Source organism: Anomalospiza imberbis, chromosome 1 (assembly GCF_031753505.1).
Source record: "Anomalospiza imberbis isolate Cuckoo-Finch-1a 21T00152 chromosome 1, ASM3175350v1, whole genome shotgun sequence".
Lineage (NCBI taxonomy): Eukaryota > Metazoa > Chordata > Aves > Passeriformes > Viduidae > Anomalospiza > Anomalospiza imberbis.
This window is the reverse complement of record NC_089681.1, coordinates 2,623,787-2,649,799: the sequence shown is the minus strand read 5'-3', so window position 1 is coordinate 2,649,799 and position 26,013 is coordinate 2,623,787. Positions and strand designations below refer to the sequence as shown.

The 26,013-nt window shown below is 61.6% G+C and overlaps 1 protein-coding gene across 1 annotated transcript in view; it reads right to left on the bottom strand.

Annotated features, from left to right (window-relative positions):
* Positions 1 to 26,013, bottom strand: part of OPLAH (5-oxoprolinase, ATP-hydrolysing) — a 70,972-nt gene that overhangs the window by 6,345 nt on the left and 38,614 nt on the right. Inside the window, 8 exon segments of the mRNA XM_068177919.1 lie at positions 1,396 to 1,556; positions 4,546 to 4,703; positions 8,759 to 8,908; positions 12,659 to 12,793; positions 16,292 to 16,423; positions 18,459 to 18,643; positions 20,666 to 20,840; positions 24,109 to 24,210. Of these exon segments, the coding sequence (XP_068034020.1) occupies positions 1,396 to 1,556; positions 4,546 to 4,703; positions 8,759 to 8,908; positions 12,659 to 12,793; positions 16,292 to 16,423; positions 18,459 to 18,643; positions 20,666 to 20,840; positions 24,109 to 24,210 (1,198 nt within the window).

Genomic DNA, 26,013 nt, shown 5'->3' with positions numbered 1-26,013 from the left:
GCTCAGGGGGATTTAGGGGATTTTGGGGGGATTCTGGGGGGATTCTCGGGCATTTTGGGGGGATTTTGGGGGTCTCACCCGCCACGCCGTAGGGCCGGGTGGCTCAGGGGGATTTAGGGGATTTAGGGGATTCTGGGGGGATTTTGAGGGGATTTAGGGATTTTGGGGGGATTTTGGGGGGATTTGGGGGAATTTTGAGGGGATTCTGGGGGGATTTAGGGGGATTTAGGGGGAATTTTGAGGGGATTTTGGGGCATTTTGGGGGTCTCACCCGCCACGCTGTAAGGCCGGATGGCTCAGGGGGATTTAGGGGATTCTGGGGGATTCTGGGGGCATTTTGGGGAATTTTGAGGGATTTTGGGGGGATTTTGGGGGTCTCACCCGCCATGCCGTAGGGCCGGGTGGCTCAGGGGGATTTAGGGGATTTTGGGGGGATTCTGGGGGGATTTTGGGGCAATTTTGGGGGGATTTTGGGGGTCTCACCCGCCATGCCGTAGGGCCGGGTGGCTCAGGGGGATTTAGGGGATTTTGGGGGATTCTGGGGGGATTTTGGGGGATTTTGGGGGTCTCACCCGCCATGCCATAGGGCCGGGTGGCTCAGGAAGATTTAGGGGATTTAGGGGGATTTAGGGGGGATTTTGAGGGGATTTTGGGGGTATTTTGAGGGATTTTGGGGGAATTTTGAGGGGATTTTGGGGGGATTTTGGGGTCTCACCCGCCACACTGTAGGCCGGGTGGCTCAGGGGGATTTAGGAGATTTTGGGGGATTTAGGGGGGATTCTGGGGGGATTTTGGGGGATTCTGGGGGATTTTGGGGGTCTCACCCGCCATGCCGTAGGGCCGGGTGGCTCAGGGGGATTTAGGGATTTTGGGGGATTCTGGGGGGATTTTGAGGGGATTTTGGGGGGATTTTGGGGGGATTCTGGGGGGATTCTGGGGGGATTTTGAGGGGATTTAGGGGATTCTGGGGGGATTTTGGGGCAATTTTGGGGGCATTTTGGGGGTCTCACCCGCCATGCCGTAGGGCCAGGTGGCTCAGGGGGATTTAGGGGATTTTGGGGGATTCTGGGGGGATTCTGGGGGGATTCTGGGGGGATTTTGGGGGTCTCACCCGCCATGCCGTAGGGCCGGGTGGCTCAGGGGGATTTAGGGGATTTAGGGGGGATTCTGGGGGGATTCTCGGGGCATTTTGGGGGGATTTTGGGGGTCTCACCCGCCACGCCGTAGGGCCGGGTGGCTCAGGGGATTTAGCGGATTCTGGGGGGATTCTGGGGGGATTCTGGGGGGATTTTGGGGGTCTCACCCGCCATGCCGTAGGGCCGGCTGGCTCAGAGGGATTTAGGGGATTCTGGGGGGATTTTGGGGGGGGTTTTGGGGGGATTTTGGGGGTCTCACCCGCCATGCCGTAGGGCCGGGTGGCGCGGCGCTCGCTCAGCACCGAGAGCTCGGAGCGCGCCCGGAACTGCAGCTCCCGGACCACCCCGTCCCCCCCCCGGTGCCGCCCCGCGCCCCCCGAGCCCGCCCGCAGCTCGAAGCGCCGCAGCACCACCGGGTACCTGGGGGGAGAAAACGGGGGTCAGGACCCCCAAAATCCCACCCGAGACCCCCAAACCCCCCACGGCACCACCGGGTACCTGGGGGGAGAAAACGGGGGTCAGGACCCCCCAAAATCCCACCCGAGACCCCCAAACTCCCCACGGCACCACCGGGTACCTGGGGGGAGAAAACGGGGGTCAGGACCCCCCAAAAGCCCACCCGAGACCCCCAAACCCCCCACAGCACCACCGGGTACCTGGGGGGAGAAAACGGGGGTCAGGACCCCCCAAAATCCCACCCGAGACCCCCAAACCCCCCACGGCACCACCGGGTACCTGGGGGGAGAAAACGGGGGTCAGGACCCCCCAAAATCCCACCCGAGACCCCAAACCCCCCACAGCACCACCGGGTACCTGGGGGGAGAAAACGGGGGTCAGGACCCCCCAAAATCCCACCCGAGACCCCCAAACCCCCACAGCACCACCGGGTATCTGGGGAGGGGATAACGGGGGTCAGGACCCCCCAAAAGCCCACCCGAGACCCCCAAACCCCCCACGGCACACCGGGTACCTGGGGGGAGAAAACGGGGGTCAGGACCCCCCAAAATCCCACCCGAGACCCCCAAACCCCCCACAGCACCCCCGGGTATCTGGGGAGGGGATAACGGGGGTCAGGACCCCCCAAAAGCCCACCCGAGACCCCCAAACCCCCACGGCACCACCGGGTACCTGGGGGGAGAAAACGGGGGTCAGGACCCCCCAAAATCCCACCCGAGACCCCCAAACCCCCCACAGCACACCGGGTACCTGGGGGGAGAAAAACGGGGGTCAGGACCCCCCAAAAGCCCACCCGAGACCCCCAAACCCCCCACAGCACCACCGGGTATCTGGGGAGGGGAGAAACGGGGGTCAGGACCCCCCAAAATCCCACCCGAGACCCCCAAACCCCCCACAGCACCACCGGGTACCTGGGGGGAGAAAACGGGGGTCAGGACCCCCCAAAATCCCACCCGAGACCCCCAAACCCCCCACGGCACCACCGGGTATCTGGGGGGAGAAAACGGGGGTCAGGAGCCCCCAAAATCCCACCCGAGACCCCCAAACCCCCCACAGCACCACCGGGTATCTGGGGAGGGGATAACGGGGGTCGGGACCCCCCAAAATCCCACCCGAGACCCCCAAACCCCCCACGGCACCCCCGGGTATCTGGGGGGAGAAAACGGGGGTCAGGAGCCCCCAAAATCCCACCCGAGACCCCCAAACCCCCCACAGCACCACCGGGTACCTGGGGGGAGAAACGGGGGTCAGGACCCCCCAAAATCCACCCGAGACCCCCAAACCCCCCACAGCATCACCGGGTACCTGGGGGGAGAAAACGGGGGTCAGGACCCCCCAAAATCCCACCCGAGACCCCCAAAACCCCCCACGGCACCCCCGGGTACCTGGGGGGAGAAAACGGGGGTCAGGACCCCCCAAAATCCCACCCGAGACCCCCAAACCCCCCACGGCACCACCGGGTACCTGGGGGGGGATAACGGGGGTCAGGACCCCCCAAAAGCCCACCCGAGACCCCCAAACCCCCCACAGCACCACCGGGTACCTGGGGGGAGAAAACGGGGGTCAGGACCCCCCAAAAGCCCACCCGAGACCCCCAAACCCCCCACGGCACCACCGGGTACCTGGGGGGAGAAAACGGGGGTCAGGACCCCCCAGAATCCCACCCGAGACCCCCAAACCCCCCACGGCACCACCGGGTACCTGGGGGGAGAAAACGGGGGTCAGGACCCCCCAAAATCCCACCCGAGACCCCCAAACCCCCCACAGCACCACCGGGTGCCTGGGGGGAGAAAACGGGGGTCAGGACCCCCCAAAATCCCACCCGAGACCCCCAAACCCCCCACAGCACCCCCGGGTATCTGGGGAGGGAGAAACGGGGGTCAGGACCCCCCAAAATCCCACCCGAGACCCCCCGGGACCCCCCACAAGAACCAGCGGGTACCTGGGGGGGAGGGGGGATATGGGGGGCCAAGAAGGGCACCCCAAAAACCCACAGCAGTCACCAAGAGACCCCCAAAACCCCCGGAGACCCCTCCTCCAGGAGCCCCTCGGGACCCCCCCCAGGACCCCCCAGGACCCCCAGACCCCCCCGGACCCCCCCAAACGCCCCCAGACCCACCGGAGCTCGAGGATCTCGGGGTCGGTGATGCGGGTGTTGGTCACGGACCCCCCGGGCCCCCCGGACCCCCGGGACCCCCGAGACCCCCAGGACCCCCCCCTAAACGCCCCCAGACCCACCGGAGCTCGAGGATCTCGGGGTCGGTGATGCGGGTGTTGGTCACGGACACCCGGGACCACCCGGACCCCCCCGGACCCTCCAGGACCCCCAGGACCCCCCAAACGCCCCCAAACGCCCCCAGACCCACCGGAGCTCGAGGATCTCGGGGTCGGTGATGCGGGTGTTGGTCATGGACCCCCCGGGACCCCCCAGACCCCCCAGGACCCCCGGGACCCCCCAGGACCCCCAGGACCCCCCCAAACGCCCCCAGACCCACCGGAGCTCGAGGATCTCGGGGTCGGTGATGCGGGTGTTGGTCACGGACCCCCCGGGACCACCCGGACCCCCCAGACCCTCCAGGACCCCCAGGACCCACCCCCAAACGCCCCCAGACCCACCGGAGCTCGAGGATCTCGGGGTCGGTGATGCGGGTGTTGGTCATGGACCCCCGGGACCCCCCAGGACCCCCCCAAACGCCCCCAGACCCACCGGAGCTCGAGGATCTCGGGGTCGGTGATGCGGGTGTTGGTCACGGACCCCCGGGATCACCCGGACCCCCCAGACCCTCCAGGACCCCCAGGACCCCCCCAAACGCCCCAAACGCCCCAGACCCACCGGAGCTCGAGGATCTCGGGGTCGGTGATGCGGGTGTTGGTCACGGATCCTCCCCCAGACCACCCGGACCCCCCGGACCCCCAGGACCCCCAGGACCCCCCCAAACGCCCCCAGACCCACCGGAGCTCGAGGATCTCGGGGTCGGTGATGCGGGTGTTGGTCATGTGCGTGTGGACCCCGCTGCGCCCGGCCCAGCCCGGCCCGGCCCCCGCGCCCCCCGCCACCGTCTCGTAGTAGCCGCCCCGGGCCGAGCCGAACGTCACGTTGTTCATGCAGCCCTGGGACGGGGACGGGGACACTGGAACCCCAAAACTGACCCCAAATATATCCCATAACCGGCACCAAATGTACCCCAAAACCGACCCCAAATATATCCCATAACCGGCACCAAATGTACCCCAAAACCGACCCCAAATATATCCCATAACCGACACCAAATGTACCCCAAAACTGACCCTAAATACACCCCAAACCGACACCAAATACACCCCATAACCGACCCCAAATATATCCCATAACCGACACCAAATGTACCCCAAAACCGACCCCAAATATATCCCATAACCGACACCAAATGTACCCCAAAACCGACCCCAAATATATCCCATAACCGACACCAAATGTACCCCAAAACTGACCCCAAATATATCCCATAACCGACACCAAATATACCCCAAAATGACCCCAAATATATCCCATAACCGACACCAAATGTACCCCAAAACCGACCCCAAATATATCCCATAACCGACACCAAATGTACCCCACAACGGACCCTAAAACCGACCCCAAATACACCCCAAAACCGACACCAAATATATCCCATAACCGACACCAAATACACCCCAAAACCGACCCTAAAACCGACCACAAATACACCCCAAACCGACACCAAATATATCCAATAACCGACACCAAATGTACCCCAAAACCGACCCCAAATATATCCCATAACCGACACCAAATACACCCCAAAACCGACCCCAAATATATCCCATAACCGACACCAAATGTACCCCAAAACTGACCCCAAATATATCCCATAACCGACACCAAATATACCCCAAAATGACCCCAAATATATCCCATAACCGACACCAAATGTACCCCACAACGGACCCTAAAACCGACCCCAAATACACCCCAAAACCGACCCCAAATATATCCCATAACCGACACCAAATACACCCCAAAACCGACCCCAAATATATCCCATAACCGACACCAAATGTACCCCAAAACCGACCCCCAAATATATCCCATAACCGACACAGATTGTACCCCAAAACCGACCCCAAATACACCCCAAACCGACCCCAAATACACCCAAACCGACCCCAAATATATCCCATAACCGACACCAAATACACCCCAAAACCGACCCCAAATACACCCCAAACCGACCCCAAATGTACCCCAAAACCGACCCCAAATATATCCCATAACCGACACCAAATACACCCCAAACCGACCCCAAATACACCCCAAACCGACACCAAATCTACCCCAAAACCGACCCCAAATATATCCCATAACCGACCCCTAAATGTTCCCCAAAACCGACCCCAAATATATCCCATAACCGACACCAAATGTACCCCAAAACCGACCCCAAATACACCCCAAAACCGACCCCAAATGTACCCCGAAACCGACCCTAAAACGGACCCCAAATACACCCCAAACCGACACCAAATACACCCCAATCCGACCCCAAATATATCCCATAACCGGCACCAAATGTACCCCAAAACCGACCCCAAATATATCCCATAACCGACCCCAAATGTACCCCACAACCGACCCCAAATACACCCCAAACCGACCCCAAATATATCCCATAACCGACCCCAAATACACCCCAAACCGACACCAAATACACCCCAAAACCGACCCGAAAACCGACCCCAAATACACCCCAATCCGACACCCAATATATCCCATAACCGACACCAAATGTACCCCAAAACTGACCCCAAATATATCCCATAACCGACACCAAATACACCCCAAAACCGACCCGAAAACCGACCCCAAATACACCCAATCCGACACCCAATATATCCCATAACCGACACCAAATGTACCCCAAAACTGACCCCAAATATATCCCATAACCGACACAGATTGTACCCCAAATGTGACCCCAAATACACTCCAAAACCGACCCCAAATATATCCCATAACCGACACCAAATGTACCCCGAAACTGACCCCAAATACACCCCAAAACCGACACCCAATATATCCCATAACCGACACCAAATGTACCCCACAACCGACCCCAAATGTACCCCAAAACCGACCCCAAATATATCCCATAACCGACACCAAATGTACCCCACAACCGACCCCAAATGTACCCCAAAACCGACCCCAAATATATCCCATAACCGACACCAAATGTACCCCACAACCGACCCCAAATGTACCCCAAAACCGACCCCAAATATATCCCATAACCGACCCCAAATATATCCCATAACCGACACCAAATACACCCCAAAACCGACCCCAAATATATCCCATAACCGACACCAAATATATCCCATAACCGACACCAAATACACCCCAAAACCGACCCGAAAACCGACCCCAAATACACCCCAATCCGACACCCAATATATCCCATAACCGACACCAAATACACCCAAAACCGACCCCAAATACACCCAAACCGACACCCAATATATCCCATAACCGACACCAATGTACCCCACAACCGACCCCAAATATACCCCAAACCGACCCCAAATATATCCCATAACCGACACCAAATGTACCCCAAAACCGACCCCAAATATACCCCAAACCGACCCCAAATATATCCCATAACCGACACCAAATATATCCCATAACCGACCCCAAATACACCCCAAAACCGACCCCAAATATATCCCATAACCGACACCAAATGTACCGCAAAACCGACCCCAAATATATCCCATAACCGACACCAAATGTACCCCAAAACCGACCCCAAATACACCCCAAACCGACACCAAATACACCCCAAAACCGACCGTAAAACCGACCCCAAATACATCCCAAACCGACCCCAAATATATCCCATAACCGACACCAAATACACCCCAAAACCGACCCCAAATATATCCCATAACCGACACCAAATGTACCGCAAAACCGACCCCAAATATATCCCATAACCGACACCAAATGTACCGCAAAACCGACCCCAAATATATCCCATAACCGACACCAAATGTACCCCAAAACCGACCCTAAAACCGACCCCAAATACACCCCAAAACCTCCCCTCCCCTTCCCTGTCCCTCACCTGTCCCTGTCCCTGTCCCTGTCCCTCACCTGTCCGTGTCCCCTCCCCTGTCCCCTCCCCTGTCCTCACCTGTCCCTCACCTGTTCGTGTCCCCTCACCTGTCCCTGTCCCTCACCTGTCCCTGTCCCCTCACCTGTCCGTGTCCCCTGCCCTCCCCTTTCCCTCGCCTGTGCCCTGTCCTCACCTGTCCCTCACCTGTCCGTGTCCCCTCTCCTGTCCCTCCCCTGTCCCCTGTCTCTGTCCCTCACCTGTCCCTGTCCCCTCACCTGTCTGTGTCCCCTCCCCTGTCCCCTCCCCTGTCCCTCCCCTGTCCTCACCTGTCCCTCACCTGTCCGTGTCCCCTCCCCTGTCCCTCCCCTGTCCCTCCCCTGTCCTCACCTGTACCCTCACCTGTCCGTGTCCCCTCACCTGTCCGTGTCCCCTCACCTGTCCCCTGTCTCTGTCACCTCCCCTGTCCCTCACCTGTCCCTCCCCTGTCCCCTCCCCTGTCCTCACCTGTCCCCTCACCTGTCCGTGTCCTCTCACCTGTCCCCTCTGTCCCTCCCCTGTCCCTCCCCTGTCCTCACCTGTCCCTCACCTGTCCGTGTCCCCTCACCTGTCCCCTGTCTCTGTCACCTCCCCTGTCCCTCACCTGTCCCCTCCCCTGTCCCCTGTCTCTGTCCCTCACCTGTCCCTGGTCTCTCACCTGTCCCCTCACCTGTCCGTGTCCCCTCCCCTGTCCGTGTCCCCTCCCCTGTCCCTCCCCTGTCCCCTCCCCTGTCCGTGTCCCCTCCCCTGTCCCTCCCCTGTCCCCTCACCTGTCCGTGTCCCCTCCCCTGTCCCTCCCCTGTCCCCTCACCTGTCCGTGTCCCCTCCCCTGTCCCTCCCCTGTCCCCTCACCTGTCCGTGTCCCCTCACCTGTCCCTTCCCCTGTCCTCACCTGTCCGTGTCCCCTCACCTGTCCCTCACCTGTCCCTCACCTGTCCGTGTCCCCTCACCTGTCCGTGTCCCCTCACCTGTCCCCTCCCCTGTCCCCGCCCCTCCCCCGTCGCTCACCTGGGAGGCCGCGCATGCGCCGAACGCGCGCAGCACCACGTCCACCACGCGCTGTGACGTCAGCACGTTCCCGCCCACCACGGCGGCCTCGGGGGAGGGGTCCAGGATGGAGCCGGGGGGGATGAGCACCTGGACCGGGGCCAGGCAGCCCTGGGGAGACACACCTGGGCACACCTGGGCACACACCTGGGCACACACCTGGGTACACCTGACACACACCTGGGTACACCTGGGTACACCTGGACACACCTGGGTACACCTGGGCACACACCTGGGTACACCTGACACACACCTGGGTACACCTGGGTACACCTGGACACACCTGGGTACACCTGGGCACACACCTGGGCACACACCTGGACACACACCTGGGCACACCTGGGTACACCTGGGTACACACCTGGACACACCTGGGATACACCTGGGTACACCTGGACACACCTGGGTACACCTGGGTACACACCTGGGATACACCTGGGTACACCTGGGTACACCTGGACACACCTGGGTACACCTGACACACACCTGGGCACACCTGGACCGGGGCCAGGCAGCCCTGGGGAGACACACCTGGGATACACCTGGGTACACCTGGACACACCTGGGATACACCTGGACACACCTGGACACACCTGGGCACACACCTGGGTACACCTGGGCACACCTGGGCACACCTGGCACACACCTGGGCACACACCTGTACACACACCTGGGCACACACCTGGGCACACCTGGGCACACACCTGGGCACACCTGGGCACACACCTGGGCACACACCTGGACACACCTGGCACACACCTGGGCACACCTGGGCACACACCTGGACACACCTGGCACACACCTGGCACACACCTGGGCACACCTGGGCACACCTGGCACACACCTGGGCACACCTGGGCACACCTGGGCACACCTGGCACACACCTGGCACAGACCTGGGCACACCTGGGCACACACCTGGGCACACACCTGGGCACACCTGGGCACACCTGGGCACACCTGGCACACACCTGGGCACACACCTGGGCACACCTGGGCACACCTGGGCACACCTGGCACACACCTGGGCACACCTGGGCACACCTGGCACACACCTGTCACTCCCTGAGCTCCCCTGAGGTCCCCAGGGGGGGATGTGGGAGGGCTTTGGGGCCTCACCTGGTTTGGTGTGGGTTTGGGGTTTTTGGGGTGCTCAGGCTGTATCTGGGGAGTGTTTGGGGTTTTTGGGGTGTATTTTGGGTGTTTGGGATGGTTTTGGGGTGGGTTTGGGGTGTGTTTGGGGTGTATTTAGGGTTTTTTTGGGTGGGTTTGGGGTATGTTTGGAGTTTTTGGGGTGTATTTGCAGTGTATTTGGGGTTGTATTTGGAGTGGTTTTGGGGTGTATTTAGAGTTTTGCCGTGGGTTTGGGGTATGTTTGGGGATTTTGGGGTGTGTTTGGGGTTTTGGGTGTGTTTGGGGTGTTTTTGGGTGTATTTTGGGTGGTTTTGGGGGTTTTGGGGTGGGTTTGGGGTATGTTTGGGGTTTTTGGGGTGTATTTGCGGTGTATTTGGGGTTGTATTTGGGGTGTGTTTGGGGTTTTTTTTGGGGTGGATTTAGGGTTTTGGGGTGTGTTTGGGGTATGTTTGGGGTTTTTGGGGTTTTTGGGGTGTATTTGGGGTGTATTTGGGGTTGTATTTGGGGTGGTTTTGGGGCTTTTGGGGTGCGTTTGGGGTAGATTTAGGGTTTTTGGGGTGTGTTTGGGGTTTGGGGGTGTATTTGCAGTGTTTTTGGGGTTTTTGGGGTGTATTTGCGGTGTATTTGGGGTTGTATTTGGGTGTGTTTGGGGTTTTTTGGGGTGGATTTAGAGTTTTGGGGTGTGTTTGGGGTATGTTTGGGGTTTTTGGGGTGTATTTGGGGTTGTATTTGGGGTGTGTTTGTGGTTTTTGGGGTGTATTTAGGGTTTTGGGGTGGGTTTGGTGTGGGTTTGGGGTGTGTTTGGGGTGTATTTAGGGGTTTTGAGTATATTTGGGGTGTGTTGGGGATTTTGGGGGTTATTTGGGGAGTATTTGGGATTTTGGGGTGTATTTTGGGTGGTATTTGGGGTGTGTTTGGGGTGTATTTGAGTTGTATTTGGGGTGTGTTTGGGGTGGTTTTGGGGAGGGTTTGGGGTGTATTTAGGGTTTTGGGGTGTGTTTGGGGTGTGTTTGGAGTTTTGGGGGGTATTTGGTGTGGGTTTGGGGTTTTTGGGGTGCTCAGGGTGTATCTGGGGAGTGTTTGGGGAGTGTTTGGGGTTTTGGTGTGTATTTTGGGTGGTTTTGGGGATTTTGGGGTGTGTTTGGGGTATGTTTGGAGTTTTTGGGGTGTATTTGCAGTGTATTTGGGGTTGTATTTGGGGTGTGTTTGGGGTTTTTTGGGGTGTATTTAGAGTTTTGGGGTGGGTTTGGGGTATGTTTGGGGATTTTGGGGTGTATTTAGGGTGTTTGGGATGGTTTTGGGGTGTGTTTGGGGTGTGTTTAGGGATTTTGGGGTGTGTTTGGGGTGTGTTTGGGGTTTTTGGGGTGTATTTAGGGTGTTTGGGGTGGGTTTGGGGTGTATTTTGGGGTTTTTGGGTGTGTTTGGGGTGTGTCTGGGGTATGTTTGGGGTTTTTGGGGTGTATTTGCGGTGTATTTGGGGTTGTATTTGGGGTGTGTTTGGGGTTTTTTGGGGTGTATTTAGAGTTTTGGGGTGGGTTTGGGGTATGTTTGGGGATTTTGGGGTGTATTTAGGGTGTTTGGGATGGTTTTGGGGTGGGTTTGGGGTGTGTTTGGGGATTTTGGGGTGTGTTTGGTGTGTGTTTGGGGTTTTGGGGTGTATTTGCGGTGTATTTGGGGTTGTATTTGGGTGTGTTTGGGGTTTTTTGGGGTGGATTTAGAGTTTTGGGGTGTGTTTGGGGTATGTTTGGGGATTTTGGGGTGTATTTGGGGTTGTATTTGGGGTGTGTTTGGGGTTTTTGGGGTGTATTTAGGGTTTTGGGGTGGGTTTGGTGTGGGTTTGGGGTGTGTTTGGGGTGTATTTAGGGATTTTTAGGTATATTTGGGGTGTGTTGGGGATTTTGGGGGTTATTTGGGGAGTATTTGGGGTTCTGGGGTGTATTTTGGATGGTTTTGGGGATTTTGGGGTGTATTTGAGTTGTATTTGGGGTGTGTTTGGGGTGGTTTTGGGGAGGCTTTGGGGTCTCACCTGGTTGAGGGGGATGTCGTGCCCCACCAGGCAGCGCAGGCAGTAGATCAGCGCTGACGGGGGTTTGGGGTGGGTTTGGGGTGGTTTTGGGGTGTATTTGGGTTTCTATTTGGGGTGTATTTACGGTTTTGGGGTGTATTTAGGGTTTTTGGGGTGCGTTTGGGGTCTCACCTGGTTGAGGGGGATGTCGTGCCCCACCAGGCAGCGCAGGCAGTAGATCAGCGCTGACGGGGGTTTGGGGTGGTTTTGGGGTGTGTTTGGGGTGGTTTTGGGGTGGTTTTGGGGTGGTTTTGGGGTGTATTTACGGTTTTGGGATGTATTTACGGTTTTGGGGTGTATTTAGGGGTTTTGGGGTGTATTTGGGGTCTCACCTGGTTGAGGGGGATGTCGTGCCCCACCAGGCAGCGCAGGCAGTAGATCAGCGCTGACGGGGGTTTGGGGTGGTTTTGGGGTGGTTTTGGGGTGGTTTTGGGGTGTATTTACGGTTTTGGGGTGTATTTAGGGTGTTTTGGGGTGCGTTTGGGGTCTCACCTGGTTGAGGGGGATGTCGTGCCCCACCAGGCAGCGCAGGCAGTAGATCAGCGCTGACGGGGGTTTGGGGTGGTTTTGGGGTGGTTTTGGGGTGGTTTTGGGGTGTGTTTGGGGTGTATTTACAGTTTTGGGGTGTATTTAGGGTTTTTGGGGTGCGTTTGGGGTCTCACCTGGTTGAGGGGGATGTCGTGCCCCACCAGGCAGCGCAGGCAGTAGATCAGCGCTGACAGGGTGATGGCGCGGGGCGCGTTGCAGTTCCCCAGAACCTCGGGGCCCGTCCCCCCGAAATCGAACACGGCGCTGCCCTGGGGGGAGAGGGGGGGGGTCACTGCACCCCAAAACCCGCCCGGAGCCTGGGGGGACCCCAAAACCCGTCCAGAGACCAGGGAGTGACCCCAAAGCCCGCCCGGAGCCTGGGAGACCCCAAAACCCACCCAGAGGCCAGGGTGTGACCCTAAAACCCGGGGCTCTCCCCAAACCCGGGGGTGTCCCCAAACCCGGGGTGACCCCAAAACCCGGTGTGACCCCAAAACCCAGGGGTGTCCCCAAACCCGGGGTGACCCCAAACCCGGGGCTGTCCCCAAACCCAGGGGTGTCCCCAAACCCAGGAGTGTCCCCAAACCCGGGGTGACCCCAAACCCGGGGTGACCCCAAACCCAGGAGTGTCCCCAAACCCGGGGTGACCCCAAACCCCGTGTGTCCCCAAACCCGGGGTGACCCCAAACCCGGGGTGACCCCAAACCCAGGAGTGTCCCCAAACCCGGGGTGACCCCAAACCCCGTGTGACCCCAAACCCGGGGTGACCCCAAACCCAGGAGTGTCCCCAAACCCGGGGTGACCCCAAACCCCGTGTGACCCCAAACACGGGGGTGTCCCCAAACCCGGGGTGACCCCAAACCCAGGAGTGTCCCCAAACCCGGGGTGACCCCAAACCCGGTGTGACCCCACACCCGGTGTGTCCCCAAACCCGGGGTGACCCCAAACCCGGGGCTGTCCCCAAACCCGGGGGTGTCCCCAAACCCAGGAGTGTCCCCAAACCCGGGGTGACCCCAAACCCGGGGTGACCCCAAACCCGGTGTGACCCCAAACCCGGGGTGACCCCAAACCCCGGGGCTCTCCCCAAAGCCGGGGTGACCCCAAAACCCAGGGGTGTCCCCAAACCCAGGAGTGTCCCCAAACCCGGGGTGACCCCAAACCCAGGGGTGTCCCCAAACCCGGGGTGTCCCCAAACCCGGGGTTACCCCAAAACCCGGGGTGACCCCAAAACCCAGGGGTGACCCCAAACCCGGGGTGACCCCAAACCCAGGAGTGTCCCCAAACCTGGGGTGACCCAAAACCCGGGGTGACCCCAAAACCCAGGAATGTCCCCAAACCCGGGGTGACCCCAAAACCCGGGGTGACCCCAAACCCGGGGTGACCCCAAAACCCGGGGCTGTCCCCAAACCCGTTGTGACCCCCAAAACCCGGGTGTATCCCAAACCCGGGGTGACCCCAAACCCGGGGTGACCCCAAAACCCGGGGCTGTCCCCAAACCCGGGGTTCCCCCAATTCCTCCCGACCTCATCAGGGTCCAGCTGCATCGGGGTCCCCAAACCTTGGGGATGTCCCCGTGTCCCCACAAACCCCGCGCCGTCCCCAGGCTGTCCCCCCTGTCCCCCGTGTTCCCCCTGTCCCCACTTTGTCCCCGCGCTGTCACCGCTGTCCCCGCAGAGTCCCCATTCTGTCCCTGCAGTGTCACCTGCTGTCCCTGTTCTGTCCCCCCTGTCCCCGTTCTGTCCCCGTTGTCCCCACTGTCCCCGTTCTGTCCCTGCTGTCCCCATTCTGTCCCCGTTCTGTCCCCGCTGTCCCCGTTCTGTCCCCGCTGTCCCCGTTCTGTCCCCGCTGTCCCCGCTGTCCCCGTTCTGTCCCTGCTGTCCCCATTCTGTCCCCGTTCTGTCCCCGTTCTGTCCCCGCTGTCCCTGCTGTTGCCGCTGTCCCTGTTCTGTCCCCGTTGTCCCCGTTCTGTCCCCATTCTGTTCCCGTTCTGTCCCTGTTCTGTCCCCGCTGTCCCTGTTTTGTCCCCGTTCTGTCCCTGCTGTCCCTGTTTTGTCCACGCTGTCCCCGTTCTGTCCCCGTTCTGTCCCCGTTCTGTCCCCGCTGTCCCCGCTGTCCCCGTTCTGTCCCCGTTCTGTCCCCATTCTGTCCCTGTTGGCCCCGCTGTCCCCGTTGTCCCCGTTCTGTCCCCGTTGTCCCCGTTCTGTCCCCGTTCTGTCCCCGTTCTGTCCCCGCTGTCCCCGCTGTCCCCGTTGTCCCCGCTGTCCCCGTACTGTCCCCGTTGTCCCCATTCTGTCCCCATTCTGTCCCTGCTGTCCCCGTTCTGTCCCCGTTCTGTCGCCATTCTGTCCCTGTTGTCCCCGTTCTGTCCCCGTTGTCCCCGATCTGTCCCTGTTCTGTCCCCGTTGTCCCCATTCTGTCCCCGCTGTCCCCGCTGTCCCCGTTCTGTCCCCGTTCTGTCCCCGTTCTGTCCCTGTTTTGTCCCTGTTCTGTCCCCATTCTGTCCCCGTTCTGTCCCCGCTGTCCCCGTGCTGTCCCCGTTCTGTCCCCGCTGTCCCCGCTGTCCCCGTTGTCCCCGTGCTGTCCCCACTGTCCCTGTTCTGTCCCCGTTGTCCCCGTTCTGTCCCCATTGTCCCCATTGTCCCCATTGTCCCCGTTCTGTCCCTGTTCTGTCCCCGTTGTCCCCGCTGTCCCCACTGTCCCCGTTCTGTCCCCGCTGTCCCCGTTCTGTCCCCGTTCTGTCCCCATTCTGTCCCCGTTGTCCCCATTGTCCCCGCTGTCCCCGTTGTCCCCGTTCTGTCCCCGCTGTCCCCATTCTGTCCCCCCTGTCCCTGTTCTGTCCCCGTGCTGTCCCCATTGTCCCCATTGTCCCCGTTGTCCCCATTGTCCCTGTTCTGTCCCTGCTGTCCCCATTGTCCCCGTTCTGTCCCCGTTCTGTCCCCGCTGTCCCCATTGTCCCCATTGTCCCCGTGCTGTCCCCGTTGTCCCCGTTGTCCCCATTGTCCCTGTTCTGTCCCTGCTGTCCCCATTGTCCCCATTCTGTCCCCATTCTGTCCCCGTTGTCCCCGTTGTCCCCATTGTCCCCATTGTCCCCGTTCTGTCCCCGTTCTGTCCCCGTTCTGTCCCCGTTGTCCCCGCTGTCCCCATTGTCCCCGTTCTGTCCCCGTTCTGTCCCCATTGTCCCCGTGCTGTCCCCGTTGTCCCCATTGTCCCCGTTCTGTCCCCGCTGTCCCCATTGTCCCCGTTCTGTCCCCGTTCTGTCCCCGTTCTGTCCCCGTTGTCCCCGCTGTCCCCATTGTCCCCGTTCTGTCCCCGTTCTGTCCCCATTGTCCCCGTGCTGTCCCCGTTGTCCCCATTGTCCCCGTTCTGTCCCCGCTGTCCCCATTGTCCCCGTTCTGTCCCCGTTCTGTCCCCGTTCTGTCCCCGCTGTCCCCATTGTCCCCATTGTCCCCATTCTGTCCCCGCTGTCCCCGCTGTCCCCGCTGTCCCTGCTGTCCCCATTGTCCCCGTTGTCCCCATTGTCCCCATTGTCCCCGTTGTCCCCGCTGTCCCCGTTCTGTCCCCGTTGTCCCCATTGTCCCCATTGTCCCCGTTGTCCCCGTTGTCCCCGTTCTGTCCCCGCTGTCCCTGCTGTCCCCATTGTCCCCGTTGTCCCCATTGTCCCCATTGTCCCCGTTGTCCCCGCTGTCCCCGCTGTCCCCGTTGTCCCCGTTCTGTCCCCGCTGTCCCCGTTGTCCCCATTGTCCCCGCTGTCCCCGTGCTGTCCCCACCCGCTGGGGCTCCAGGTGCACGCGCAGCCGGATCGGCGTGCCATCGTCCATCGTGTCCTCGGCCGCCAGCGACGTCCCCCAGCGCGCCGCCACCGCCCGCAGTGTGTCCCGCACGGCCACCTCCGCGTTGGCCTGGGGTCACACAGGGGTCACACAGGGGTCACACAGGGGTCACGGGGTCACACAGGGGTCATGGGGTCACCGGGGGTCACACAGGATCACACAGGGGTCACACAGGATTCAGAGGTTACACAGGGGCACACAGGGGTCAGGGGTCACGCAGGGGTCACTGGGGGTCACACAGGGGTCAGGGGTTACATAGGGGTCACACAGGGGTCAGGGGTAACACAGGGTCACAAAGGGGTCATGGGGTCACATAGGGGTTGCAGGGTCACAGAGGGTTCAGGGGTCACAAAGGGGTCACACAGGGGTCACATAGGGGTCACACAGGGGTCACAGGGTTACACAGGGGTCACACAGGGGTCACACAGGGGTCAGGGGTCACATAGGGGTCGCACAGGGGTCAGGGATCACATAGGGGTCACACAGGGGTCACACGGGGGTCACACAGGGTCACACAGGGGTCACACAGGGGTCAGGGGTCACACAGGGGTCAGGGGTCACACAGGGTAACAGGGGTCAGGGGTCACATAGGGGTCACACAGGGGTCAGGGATCACATAGGGGTCACACAGGGGTCATGGGGTCACATAGGGGTCACAGGGTCACACAGGGGTCACACAGGGGTCACACAAGGTCACACAGGGGTCAGGGGTCACAGAGGGTCACACAGGGATCACGGGGTCACACAGGGTCACACAGGGTCACACAGGGGTCAAAGGGTCACAGAGGGTCACACAGGGTCACACAGGGGTCAGGGGTCACACAGGGGTCAGGGGTCCCACAGGGGTCATACAGGCGTCAGGGGTCACACAGGGGTCACACAGGGGCACACAGGGGTCACACAGGGGTCAGGGGTCACACAGGGTCACACAGGGGTCAGGGGTCACACAGGGGTCACACAGGGGTCACACAGGGATCACACAGGGGTCAGGGGTCACACAGGGATCACACAGGGGTCAGGGGTCACACAGGGTCACACAGGGGTCAGGGGTTACACAGGATCACACAGGGGTCAGGGGTCACACAGGGGTCACACAGGGGTCACACAGGGGTCACTGGGGGTCACACAGGATTCAGGGGTTACACAGGGTCACACAGGGGTCAGGGGTCACACAAGGTAACACAGGGGTCAGGGGTCACACAGCATCACACAGGGGTCACACTGGGGTCACACAGGGGTCACACAGGGGTCACACAGGGGTCAGGGGTCACACAGGGGTCACACAGGGGTCACACAGGGGTCACTGGGGGTCACACAGGATTCAGGGGTTACACAGGGTCACACAGGGGTCAGGGGTCACACAAGGTAACACAGGGGTCAGGGGTCACACAGCATCACACAGGGGTCACACTGGGGTCACACAGGGGTCACACAGGGGTCACAGGGTCACACAGGGGTCACACAGGGTCACAAAGGATTCAGGGGTCACACAGGGTCACACAGGGCTCAGGGGTCACACAAGGTAACACAGGGGTCAGGGGTCACATAGGGGTCACAGGGTCACACAGGGTTCAGGGGTCACACAGGGTCACACAGGGGTCACGGGGGGATTTTAGGGTTCCTGGGGCAGTTTTGGGCTCTCTCAGGCGTATTTGGCGATTTTGGGGTGCATTTGGGGTTTTGGGGTGTTTTTGGGGTGTTTTGGGGTGTTTTTGGGGTGTTTTTGGGGTGTTTTTGGGGTGCATTTGGGGTTTTGGGGTGTTTTTGGGGTGTTTTGGGGTGTTTTTGGGGTGTTTTTGGGGTGGTTTTGGGGTCTCACCTGCATGTGTCCCATGTAGGCCTGCACAGCCTCCAGCCCGTGCTGCCCGATCCGCTCGGGGCACAGGGGATTGGGGATTTTGGGGAGGATTTGGGGTTTTTGGGGGGTTTTAGGGTTTTTAGGGGTTTTTGGGGTGTTTTTGGGGTGTTTTTGGGGTGCATTTGGGGTGTTTTTGGGGTGTTTTTGTAGTGTTTTTGGGGGGTTTTAGGGTTTTTAGGGTTTTTGGTGTTTTGGGGTGTTTTTGGGGTGTTTTTGGGGTGCATTTGGATGTTTTTGGGGTCTCACCTGCACGTGTCCCATGTAGGCCTGCACGGCCTCCAGCCCGTGCTGCCCGATCAGCTCCCTCACCAGCCCAATCCCTTTCTGGTTCGCCGCCACCTGCGCCCGCAGGTCGGCCAGGTTGTCCCGCAGGTTCCGCGTCCCCGAGCAGCCGGGGACGGCGCCGGGGGCCAGCAGGGCCTCGGTCACCGCTGGGGACACACAGGGACAGTGAGGGGACAGGGAGGGGACAGGGACAGGGACGGGGACAGTGAGGGGACAGTGAGGGGACAGGGACAGTGAGGCGACAGGGACAGGGACAGGGACAGGGACAATCCCTGGGGACAGCGCCGGGGGCCAGCAGGGCCTCGGTCACCGCTGGGGACACACAGGGACAGTGAGGGGACAGGGACAGTGAGGGGACAGGGACAGGGAGGGGACAGGGACAGTGAGGGGACAGGGACAGGGACAGGGACAATCCCTGGGGACAGCGCCAGGGGCCAGCAGGGCCTCAGTCACCGCTGGGGACACACAGGGACAGTGAGGGGACAGTGAGGGGACAGGGACAGTGAGGGGATGGGGACAGGGACAGGGACAGGGACAGGGACAGTGAGGGGACAGGGACAGTGAGGGGACAGGGACAGGGACAGGGACAGGGACAGTGAGGGGACAGGGACAGGGACAGGGACAGGGACAGGGACAATCCCTGGGGACGGCGCCGGGGGCCAGCAGGGCCTCGGTCACCGCTGGGGACACACAGGGACAGTGAGGGGACAGGGACAGGGAGGGGACAGGGACAGGGACAGGGACAGGGACAGGAACAGGGACAGTGAGGAGATGGGGACAGGGACAGGGACAGGGACAGGGACAGGGACAGGGAGGGGACAGGGACAGGGACAGGGACAGGGACAGTGACAATCCCTGGGGACAGCGCCGGGGGCCAGCAGGGCCTCGGTCACCGCTGGGGACACACAGGGACAGTGAGGGGACAGGGACAGGGACAGGGACAGGGACAGTGAGGGGACAGGGACAGGGACAGGGACAGTGAGGGGACAGGGACAGTGAGGGGACAGGGACAGGGACAGGGACAGGGACAGGGAGGGGACAGGGACAGGGACAGGGACAGGGACAGTGAAGGGACAGGGACAGGGATGGGGACAGGGACAGTGAGGGGACAAGGACAGGGATGGGGACAGGGACAGGGACAGTGAGGGGACAGGGACAGGGACAGTGAGGGGACAGGGACAGTGAGGGGACAGTGAGGGGACAGGGACAGGGACAGGGACAGGGACAGGGACAGGGACAGGGACACGGACAGGGACAGTGAGGGGACAGGGACAGTGAGGGGACAGGGACAGGGACAGGGACAGGGAGGGGACAGGGACAATCCCTGGGGACAGCGCCGGGGGCCAGCAGGGCCTCGGTCACCGCTGGGGACACACAGGGACAGTGAGGGGACAGTGAGGGGACAGGGACACGGATAGGGTGGGGGAAACAGTGACAATGACCCCCCCAGGGGCTCTGTCACCGCTGGGGACAGGGGACAGGGAGGGGACAGGGAGGGGACAGGGACAGGGACAGGGACACCCCAAGTCCCCTCCCGGGTCCCGCCCGGGGCCAGCAGTGTGTCCCCCGCCATCATCCCTGTCCCTCTGTGTCCCTCTCCATGTCCCTGCCCTGTCCCTGTGTCCCCTCAGTGTCCCCCCTGTGCCACCCAGCCCCTGGGACTCCCCCTGTCCCCAGTGTCCCCAATGTCCCCAATGTCCCCAGTGTCCCCCCAGTGTCCCCAATGTCCCCAATGTCCCCAGTGTCCCCCCAGTGTCCCCAGTGTCCCCAGTGTCCCCAATGTCCCCAGTGTCCCCAATGTCCCCAATGTCCCCAATGTCCCCAGTGTCCCCAGTGTCCCCAATCCCCCAGATGTCCCCAATGTCCCCAATGTCCCCAGTGTCCCCAATCCCCTGGGTGTCCCCAGTGTCCCCAGTGTCCCCAGTGTCCCCAATCCCCCGGATGTCCCCAATGTCCCCAATGTCCCCAATCCCCCAGATGTCCCCAATGTCCCCAGTGTCCCCAGTGTCCCCAGTGTCCCCAGTGTCCCCAATCCCCTGGGTGTCCCCAGTGTCCCCAGTGTCCCCAATGTCCCCAGTCCCCCAGATGTCCCCAGTGTCCCCAGTGTCCCCAGTGTCCCCAATGTCCCCGGATGTCCCCAGCGTCCCCCCAGTGTCCCCGTGTCCCACCCTGCTCCTGGAACTCGCCCCCGGTGACCAGTTTGAAGGACAGGAAGGTGGCCCCCTCCTGGGCCAGGCTCTGCGAGTGCGGCGGCATCGAGCCGGGGCTGCAGCCCCCGACGTCGGCGTGGTGGCCACGGCTGGCCACGAAGAACACGGGGCGGGGCTGGCCCGGCCAGAACACCTGCGACAGGTGACATTGGGTTAGACACCTGGGACAGGTGACATTGGGGTGAGACACCTGGGACAGGTGACATGGGGTGGGGATGGCCCGGCCAGAACACCTGCGACAGGTGACACTGGGTTAGACACCTGGGACAGGTGACATTGAGGGGTTAGACACCTGGGACAGGTGACACTGGGTTAGACACCTGGGACAGGTGACATTGGGGTTAGACACCTGGGACAGGTGACACTGGGTTAGACACCTGGGACAGGTGACATTGAGGGGTTAGACACCTGGGACAGGTGACATTGGGTTAGACACCTGGGACAGGTGACATTGGGTTAGACACCTGGGACAGGTGACATTGGGGTTAGACACCTGGGACAGGTGACACTGGGTTAGACACCTGGGACAGGTGACATTGGGGTTAGACACCTGGGACAGGTGACACTGGGTTAGACACCTGGGACAGGTGACACTGGGTTAGACACCTGGGACAGGTGACATTGAGGGGTTAGACACCTGGGACAGGTGACATTGGGTTAGACACCTGGGACAGGTGACATTGGGGTTAGACACCTGGGACAGGTGACACTGGGTTAGACACCTGGGACAGGTGACATTGAGGGGTTAGACACCTGGGACAGGTGACATTGGGTTAGACACCTGGGACAGGTGACATGGGGTGGGGCTGGCCCGGCCAGAACACCTGGGGACAGGTGACACTGGGTTAGACACCTGGGACAGGTGACATTGGGTTAGACACCTGGGACAGGTGACACTGGGTTAGACACCTGTGACAGGTGACATTGAGGGGTTAGAGACTGGACAGGTGACACGGGGCGGAGCTGGCCCGGCCAGAACACCTGCGACAGGTGACACTGGGTTAGACACCTGCGACAGGTGACACTGGGGGGTTAGACACCTGCGACAGGTGACATTGGGTTAGACACCTGGGACAGGTGACACTGGGGGGGTTAGACACCTGCGACAGGTGACATTGGGTTAGACACCTGGGACAGGTGACATTGGGGGGTTCGAGACTGGGACAGGTGACATTGGGGGGTTAGACACCTGGGACAGGTGACACTGGGGTTAGACACCTGGGACAGGTGACATTGGGGGGTTAGACACCTGGGACAGGTGACATTGGGTTAGACACCTGGGACAGGTGACATTGGGTTAGACACCTGGGACAGGTGACACTGGGGTTAGGCACCTGGGACAGGTGACATTGGGGTTAGACACCTGGGACAGGTGACATTGGGTTAGACACCTGGGACAGGTGACACTGGGTTAGACACCTGGGACAGGTGACACTGGGGTTAGGCACCTGGGACAGGTGACATTGGGGTTAGACACCTGGGACAGGTGACACTGGGTTAGACACCTGGGGACAGGTGACATTGAGAGGTTAGATACCTGGGACAGGTGACACTGGGTTAGACACCTGGGACAGGTGACACTGGGGTTAGACACCTGGGACAGGTGACACTGGGTTAGACACCTGGGACAGGTGACACTGGGTTAGACACCTGGGACAGGTGACATTGGGGTTAGACACCTGGGGACAGGTGACACTGGGGTTAGACACCTGGGACAGGTGACACTGGGTTAGACACCTGGGACAGGTGACATTGGGGTTAGACACCTGGGACAGGTGACACTGGGGGGTTAGACACCTGGGACAGGTGACATTGGGGTTAGACACCTGGGACAGGTGACACTGGGGGTTAGACACCTGGGACAGGTGACATTGAGGGGTTAGACACCTGGGACAGGTGACACTGGGTTAGACACCTGGGACAGGTGACACTGGGGGGTTAGACACCTGCGACAGGTGACATTGGGTTAGACACCTGGGACAGGTGACATGGGGTGGGGCTGGCCTGGCCAGAACACCTGGAACAGGTGACACTGGGTTAGACACCTGGGACAGGTGACATTGAGGGGTTACAGACTGGGACAGGTGGCACAGGACAGGGTGCCTGGCCAGAACACCTGGGGACAGGTGACATTGAGGTGCCCCAGGTGTCCCAGGTGTGCCCAGGTGTGTCCCAGGTGTGCCCAGGTGTGCCCAGGTGTCTCCCAGGTGTGTGCACAGGTGTCCCCAGGTGTCCCCAGGTGTCCCAGGTGTCCCCAGGTGTGCCCAGGTGTGTCCCAGGTGTCCCAGGTGTGTCCCAGGTATATCCAGGTGTCCCAGGTGTCCCAGGTGTGTCCCAGGTGTCCCAGGTGTCCCCAGGTGTCCAGGTGTGTCCCAGGTGTCCCAGGTGTGTCCCAGGTGTCCCCAGGTGTCCCCAGGTGTGTCCCCACGTGTCTCCAGGTGTCCCAGGTGTCTCTCAGGTGTGCCTCCAGGTGTGTCCCAGGTGTGTGCCCAGGTGTGCCCAGGTGTCCCCAGGTGTCCCAGGTGTGTCCCAGGTGTGCCCAGGTGTCCCCAGGTGTCCCAGGTGTGTCCCAGGTGTGCCCAGGTGTCTCCCAGCTGTCTCCTTGCGTCCCAGGTGTCCCCAGGTGTCCCCAGGTGTGCCCAGGTGTGCCCAGGTGTCCCCAGGTGTGCCCAGGTGTCCCAGGTGTCCCAGGTGTGTCCCAGGTGTCCCCAGGTGTGTCCCCAGGTGTCCCCAGGTGTCCCAGGTGTATCCCAGGTGTCCCCAGGTGTGCCCAGGTGTGCCCAGGTGTCCCAGGTGTCCCCAGGTGTGCCCAGGTGTCCCCAGGTGTCCCAGGTGTCCCAGGTGTCCCCAGGTGTATCCAGGTGTCCCAGGTGTCCCCAGGTGTGTCCCAGGTGTTTCCCAGGTGTCTCCCAGGTGTTTCCCAGGTGTGTCCCAGGTGTCCCCAGGTGTATCCAGGTGTCCCCAGGTGTCCCCAGGTGTGTCCCAGATGTCCCCAGGTGTCCCCAGGTGTGCCCAGGTGTCCCAGGTGTGTCCCAGGTGTCCCCAGGTGTGTCCCCAGGTGTCCCCAGGTGTGCCCAGGTGTCCCAGGTGTGTCCCAGGTGTCCCAGGTGTCCCCAGGTGTGTCCCCAGGTGTCCCCAGGTGTGCCAGGTGTCCCCAGGTGTGTCCCCACGTGTCCCCGGTGTCTCCCAGGTGTCCCCAGGTGTCCCAGGTGTCCCCAGGTGTCCCAGGTGTGTCCCCAGGTGTGTCCCCAGGTGTCCCAGGTGTCCCCAGGTGTCCCCAGGTGTCCCCAGGTGTGTCCCCACGTGTCCCCGGTGTCTCCCAGGTCTCCCAGGTGTCTCCAGGTGTGTCCCAGGTGTGCCCAGGTGTCCCAGGTGTCCCAGGTGTCCCCCGTGTCACTCACAGGTGTGATGACGGTCAGGTCGGGCAGGTGGCTGCCCCCCGCCCGGGGGTGGTTGCTCAGGATCACGTCCCCCTCCCGCAGCTCCGGGCCCAGGTTACGGATCTGGGGGGCAAACGGGGGGGGGCTGAACCCCCAAACCCCCCCAGGGTCCCCCAAAACCCCCCGGGGACCCCAAAACCCCCCTGGGGACCCCAAACTCCCCTGGGACCCCCAAACCCCCCCTGGGACCCCCAAATCCCCCCTGGGACCCCCAAGCCCCCCCTGGGACCCCCAAATTCCTCATCTGGAACTGCACGGCCTCCTGCATGGCCATGGGACCCCCAAACCCCCCCTGGGACCCCCAAACCCCACCTGGGACCCCCAAACCCCCCCTGGGACCCCCAAACCCCTCACCTGGAACTGCACGGCCTCCTGCATGGCCCTGGAACCCCCAAATCCCACCTGGGACCCCCAAACCCCCCCTGGGACCCCCAAATCCCTCACCCGGAACTGCACGGCCTCCTGCATGGCCCTGGGACCCCCAAACCCCCCCTGGGACCCCCAAACCCCCGCTGGGACCCCCAAAATCCCCCCTGGGACCCCCAAAGCCCTCACCTGGAACTGCACGGCCTCCTGCATGGCCCTGGGACCCCCAAACCCCCCCTGGGACCCCCAAACCCCCGCTGGGACCCCCAAAATCCCCCCTGGGACCCCCAAAGCCCTCACCTGGAACTGCACGGCCTCCTGCATGGCCATGGGACCCCCAAACCCCCCCTGGGACCCCCAAACCCCCCCTGGGACCCCCAAAGCCCTCACCTGGAACTGCAACGGCCTCCTGCATGGCCATGGGACCCCCAAACCCCCCCTGGGACCCCCAAACCCCCCCTGGGACCCCCAAAGCCCTCACCTGGAACTGCACGGCCTCCTGCATGGCCATGGGACCCCCAAACCCCCCCTGGGACCCCAAACCCTTCCTGGGACCCCCAAATTCCTCACCTGGAACTGCACGGCCTCCTGCATGGCCCTGGGACCCCCAAACCCCCCCTGGGACCCCCAAACCCCCGCTGGGACCCCCAAAATCCCCCCTGGGACCCCCAAAGCCCTCACCTGGAACTGCACGGCCTCCTGCATGGCCCTGGGACCCCCAAACCCCCCCTGGGACCCCCAAACCCCCGCTGGGACCCCCAAAATCCCCCCTGGGACCCCCAAAGCCCTCACCTGGAACTGCACGGCCTCCTGCATGGCCATGGGACCCCCCAAACCCCCCCTGGGACCCCCAAACCCCCCCTGGGACCCCCAAAGCCCTCACCTGGAACTGCACGGCCTCCTGCATGGCCATGGGACCCCCAAACCCCCCCTGGGACCCCCAAACCCCCCCTGGGACCCCCAAAGCCCTCACCTGGAACTGCACGGCCTCCTGCATGGCCATGGGACCCCCAAACCCCCCCTGGGACCCCAAACCCTTCCTGGGACCCCCAAATTCCTCACCTGGAACTGCACGGCCTCCTGCATGGCCATGGGACCCCCAAATCCCCCTGGGACCCCCAAACCCCCCCTGGGACCCCCAAACCCCACCTGGGACCCCCAAACCCCCCCTGGGACCCCCAAAGCCCTCACCTGGAACTGCACGGCCTCCTGCATGGCCCTGGGATCCCCCAAACCCCCCCTGGGACCCCCAAACCCCTCACCTGGAACTGCACGGCCTCCTGCATGGCCCTGGGACCCCCAAACCCTCCCTGGGACCCCCAAACCCCCCCTGGGACCCCCAAACCCCTCACCTGGAACTGCACGGCCTCCTGCATGGCCCTGGGACCCCCAAACCCCCCCTGGGACCCCCTGGGACCCCCCTGGGACCCCCAAATCCCTCACCTGGAACTGCACGGCCTCCTGCATGGCCCTGGGACCCCCAAACCCTCCCTGGGACCC